This window comes from Limulus polyphemus, unplaced genomic scaffold (assembly GCF_000517525.1).
Source record: "Limulus polyphemus unplaced genomic scaffold, Limulus_polyphemus-2.1.2 Scaffold2275, whole genome shotgun sequence".
NCBI lineage: Eukaryota > Metazoa > Arthropoda > Merostomata > Xiphosura > Limulidae > Limulus > Limulus polyphemus.
The window spans coordinates 166652-172873 of record NW_013667885.1 but is presented as its reverse complement, the minus strand read 5'-3'; the positions used below and the strand labels follow the sequence as shown (position 1 = coordinate 172873).

The 6222-nt window shown below is 31.2% G+C and overlaps 1 protein-coding gene across 1 annotated transcript in view; it reads right to left on the bottom strand.

Annotated features, from left to right (window-relative positions):
• LOC106466492 (zwei Ig domain protein zig-8-like) overlaps nucleotides 1-6222 on the bottom strand; it is a 137685-nt gene that overhangs the window by 16824 nt on the left and 114639 nt on the right. Inside the window, exon 3 of the mRNA XM_022394511.1 lies at nucleotides 1624-1834. Within this exon, the coding sequence (XP_022250219.1) occupies nucleotides 1624-1834 (211 nt within the window). The remainder of the gene's footprint in view (nucleotides 1-1623; nucleotides 1835-6222) is intronic.

Sequence of the window (6222 nt, the reverse complement as noted above, 5' to 3'; positions counted from 1 at the left end):
AACATTTTATTTAGGCCTATATATGGCCTTCAAAAAGTTGACGACTCTACATGTTTCGACGTTACAACGTCATCCTCAGGAGTCGTCAACTTTTTGAAGGCCATATATAGGCCTAAATAAAATGTTTTTAATTGTGTACCAATTTAACGTTGAATATTATTTATGATTTTAACTGAGAGAACTGCCTTAGTTACGTTACCTCGGAGGTTTGGGAGCCTCCGCATTCTTTACAGTCGTTGTAGCCAAAATAGCAGCTTTTTTTGTTTTCTCTTCTCTGATTTCTTTGCTCAAAGTCATCATTTTAAGTCTTATAATCAATTCTTACATCTTAACAGAATATCAGAATGTTTCTGGTGCCTCTGTACATATTGCTGATGCTGCAACCCAATGATGATGATGTGAGGCATTTGGAGGCTGATATTCGGAGAACTGTAGAAGCCGTTCCATGGGGTATCAGAACGCCCTGGCTTATTCGTTTTGCTATACTTCCAGGAATCACTAGAAATGTAGTTCTAGACTGATAAAAAAACTCGGTGGTTCAATAAATTTTAAATCGGCAAATTACACTTGGTGGTATACGTTTGTTTTGTAATATTGGGTGATTAAACCGTTTGCTGGAGTTTATTAACGGGTTATCTGCAATATTTGTGCTTGGTTGTATGATTCACTGTAATGAATACTTAAATAAAAAGAAAGAGAACTGGTGTAAAATGGTTAAATTCGATAAACATTATAAGTAAATACAAAAACACATGAAAGATATTTGTGAATTTATCAAGTGAGTATCATAATCCTATGGTTTATTCGCAATCTATTGGTTACCAAGCTTCACGTACATTGATAAACGACAACGTATAAAATGCCTTTTGTGCAAAATATTCAGTAGCAACATCTAATTAGAAGAAGCAATTTGATATATTTTACAGAAAATAAAAATGGAAAAATACACTGAGTACATTTGATATATTTTATGAAAAGTAAAAATGGAAAAATACACTGAGTATATTTGATATATTTTATGAAAAGTAAAAATGGAAAAATACACTGAGTACATTTGATATATTTTATGAAAAGTAAAATTGGAAAAATACACTGAACATATTTGATATATTTTATGAAAAGTAAAATGGAAAAATACACTGAATATATTTGATATATTTTATGGAAAGTATAAAGGTAACGATACATTGAATTCCTTTGGTAAATAAAAAATGGGAAAACACACTGAGAACGTTTGATATATTTTACAGAAATTAAAAATGAAAAAAAAATTCATTGAGTAGGTATGATATATTTACGAAAAGTATAAAAAGGGGTAACAATATCCTGAATATCTTTGATATATCTTACGGAAAGTAAAAAGGGAAATGATATTTTGTTTGTTTGTTTTAGAGAAAATCCACATTGGGTTATCTGCAGTGTCTATCGAACCCCGGATTTAATACTCTGATAACGTTTGTTATATTTTAAGGAAAATGAAAAGAAAAACAATACATAATGATTTCACGACAAAAACACTCAAACAAAGAGAACTTAGGAAGCTGATACACTAATTCCCTACATTAACACGCTTTTTGAATCATCTCTAGGTCTTACCCTGATACTGTGGCTAGATCAACTTACCTAAAACGTGTAAACGGACAAAGAAACTTATTTTAGGGTCAGAGCTCACTTGGCATTCATACAACCCAGCGTCTGTCAGTTGTGGATACTTGATCTGGAGTGACCAGTCACCGGTGCTTTCTACGTGGACGGGACTAAATCTGTTATCACTAATGTAGGTCACTGTTCCCACAGTTAAAAGATGGAGGTCATGTCGACGAATCCAAGCAACCTGTCGAGCACGTGATATACTTTAAGTATTAATATAAATGCGTTCTGCAAATAACGAGAAAACGGTTTTTCTAGACCTTTCTGCAGTCATATATTGATTTTGTTGGAGATTTCTTATAAATTGTTTTATACATAAATGCGCTAATTTTATATATATATTTCACAAAATTATGTAACTAATTGTCATTGTTATCTGAATTTTGTTTTATTAAAATATATCGAATATAAAATATTTACTAAGAATATAATCGTGACTTAAAGCTATAATTTCAAAAAGTAATACATACTACTTAAAAAACATGATACTTTCAGATCAGGAGAAAACCTTAGATACATAATTAAACTGCCTGAGTGAACATTAACTAAAAATTATGAAATGCAGTTGTAGTCTCTATTATCACAGTAATCGTTAAAAAAAATGAAGAAAACTACATTTCTAACAATCATTAAATTGTATTTATTTATTTTTTAACTTTTAAATTACCTCTATGTAAGTTTTATTAATATTTATAGGCTTAATAGGACTTGAATATTATATAGGCACAAGTAAAACGTTATCATTAAACCTTCAAATATGATAACATCTGTAATGTGGGATATAAAGCCGCGATTTGACGTTCAAATTGCAATCCAACACAAAACTTATTACTCTAGAAATATTGCCATTTCAAACAATGTTAAACTGTTAAACATAGAAACAAAAATGATCGTACGCGAGAGAAGAAAGAAAATACCAGATCGTTGAGGTACAAATATCTGCAGAAAAGGTTTTTTGTTTGTTGTTAATAGGGGATCTGCGCTGTGTCCACAACGGTATCGAAACCCAATTTTAATGTTAGAAGTCCTCATACTTACCGCTGAGCCATTGGGGGGGGGGCAAGAAATTCCAAATTCACATATATATATGCACAGTTCGCAGAGAAGTAGGCAAATAATCCCCAAATGTTTCTCAATCTTAAAATAAAAGTCCCCCCCCCGACTATGAGACTTACAGAAAAAAAAACTAGAATTGTAATATTATATTGTATTTTATGAACTCCGCAGCTAACCAAGTCTTTACTTTTTCTCAGAAAAACTGTTTCACAAATCAAGTAAATGGATAAGAAAGAGCCAGCCAACCGGACCTTTACATACAAGAACAGTCGGCGGATCAATAGATAGACTGATGAATAGATGTACAGAAAAACACATAAAGAAAGAGACAGTAGTACGTATTTCACGTTAATATTTAATACTTTTATATAATATTCCTGAAAGAAAGAGAAACATATTCAAGTACAATGGAACTAATTCAGCGGTAAAAAACAGAAAACAATGGAATACTTAAATCTCCTATGATTTTAATCTGCAAAAAAAAAGTTTTAATACATTTACTTTTATTTAATTGTTAAATATGTTCAAGAAAGAGTTAAATAAAAGTAAAAGAGTCAAGAATCCAATGTAATTTAGAACGTGTGAAACATAGCAACGGCTATTTATGATACAGCCAGCTACAAAAACAATATATCTATATTCTGTACACTGTTATATAGTACTTGTGTATTGTATAACAGCGGTGCCCGCCGGTGGCTCAGCGATAAGTCAGTGGGCTTATAACACTAAAAATCGGATATCAATACCCGCTATGAGTAGAGCACAGATAATCCATTGTGTAACTTTATGCTTTATAACAAGCAAACACAATAACAGTGGCTGTATATAATGCACTACATTTTACAACCTGTGGAACATTACAGTAGTTTTTATATAAACACTACATTGCAATACATCCAGCAAAACAACAACATACATTTATAAACGTTTACTTGAAATGTTCTATATAATAAAGGTTATAAATAATTGGAATTGGGATAAATAGAAATTTCTCTAAACTAGAAATAAAACAAAATGCACCTTGAGCCTCAGAAGGTTATTATCAAAGACAGTGTTGGACTGAAGGATTCGAATCAACAACAGGAAAAGGTAATGTAACTCTGTTATTGGTGTCACCTATACTGTAATTAAATATGTTCGTTTTCTCTTCCGCTTGACGCCAACTAATTTTTACACACCGATATCTTGTGTACTAAAGCGAGACAAATTTAGGTATTGCTTTTAATATTTGTTGTTTAGCAATATGATTTAATATTCAACTCAAAAGCTGCACACAACTACTCTTCACATAATTGTACAAAATCTATGCTTTTGCAGTTCGCCTTTTGTCCTGATCAATATTGTTAAATACTGCTTTTAAATCTAATGATAGTTCGATTCAAGTTGATAAGCTTATCATAGTATCAGTATCACCTGACAATGATGAACTGTAGTGTTTCAAAACAATTTCCTTAAAAAAGTTACGTGTGGCCAGAACCGTCTTAGAAAAATCATACTGAGAAAAAGGACATCCTATTTTGAACCCCTATTAATACGATCTTTCAACTGACTGACCTTTCAACCCAATACATTTTCCCCTGCAAAGAAACATATTACACTTTAGTTTAACATCAACACTCCATTTCTTATTGTGTCTACATCTAGGTATGTGATGCTATTGATAAGTATGATATTTTAATGTAGAATACACAGTGAAAAAATACCACGTCTAACAACACCACGTTGAAATCTGTCATTTTGCAAGGTGGAATGTAGACCGTAGTGGGTTCTAGTTGCAACAAGAAACGTGTGTTAACTTAGTGCTGTAGAATGTACTTTTTTACCGAATGTAATTTTTATCAATGTAAAGTAAGGGAAATATTTGTGACTATATTTTATGTAAATTTTGTTTAACTCCATTTTGTTTAAACTGTTCATAATTATTTCTTTGCAATCGTAAGAAACTCGTTGTAAAAGAAAGTGTAACCTGTGTATAACATCATACAAGTAGCTCATTCATTTATCTTAGTGTTGACTTTGGCTATTTATCCTATGATTGTGATAGTATTTTTAATAGGTCAACGCGACAGTTTTCTGTATTAACGAACTACTAATCTTTCCAGGTTTCTAACACCACAAGTATCTTCTAATACAACTCAATAACAAAAGTTACCTTGTTTTTATAGATAAGGAGCATGGGTTTTATACAATTTACAGTACATATCAAATCACATGTATGTGGTTGTTCTATATATCCTTTTTATTTAATGTTATGGGGAAATAGCTTTGAATAATGCGCTAAATCTTACTTATTTAGATGTAAAAACCCACTTACACAAACATAACTCCGTTAGCGAAAGCTAACTTAAACTAAAGATGTTTTTCTAGTTTTGTTTATTAGTTTAAAAGTGTATTTTAAATAGTGGGCAACAATGTATTGTCAGGGCAATAATCAATTACAGAAAAACTCAGTCGTCGGGTTTACAAATCGAAATCCTTATTGAATCAAGTGTAAACGGCTCATTTACAAGTTTACAGTTAGATTTCCTTATATAAACTTCGAAAAATTAACTTACTGTGAAATAAATTTAGTGTGAATATTATGATATTTGACAGTTAAACAAATAGTTCGGTTAATTCAACTATAAATTAATATTTAGGTACTTAACAGTCACCTGCGATATATCGGTCAAAACATATGTACAATAACGTCTACATATTTAATAGTGATTTTACAGTCAGTTTATTACAGTGTGTCAAAAGAAAAAAAAACAGTTGATCTCGTTCTACCGGATATAAGTAGAGAGCCTTTCACATTAGAGAAAATTTTAAATATTTATTCAACGTCAATAACTACACGTACAGCTCAATTGGATCTTTGAATCAGGTAGTGTATATATATATATATATATGTGTATGCATGTTTTTACTTTTAAAGATAAGCTATATAAACTGATTGAGCTACAAGCAAATATATATATATATATACTCTGCAGGTCCCATACCAGGAGCTTGTAAGGAAGAAAGAATCAAGAAGTATATATCGATCTAAGAAGTCTGTAATCGAGCAGTGTTGCCCGTCATTGTTTGAACACCTATCATGATCTGCCTGCCAGTGAACAAGCTAATATTAGAATATTGAACCTTTCTTCAGAAATCTGAAAGATGAGAAACCATGATAGGTTTAAACCTGGAAATATACGTGTAGTCAAAAAGCATCGAACTGAATGGAAATGTTTAGTTATTTTTTGAAAGAAATATGTCATTTCTGGAGCAAAAGGTTTTAACAAAAAATTATAATCTAGTTTCCACAAGAGTAAGGAATTTGTAATTTCCAAAGAGCACTTTCCCTTAGATCTTTAGCAACATTCTGTTTTTACCCTTTGATGTTCTATAGATTTTATCATTTTTGTGCATGTTTATACACTAGTTATTTACTGGTAAGGAAAGTTGATATCCTTTCTATCAACAATAGTTTTCTTGTGCTGCGTACTTGGACAACTACGGAAAATTCTACAAGTCACATATTACACAATT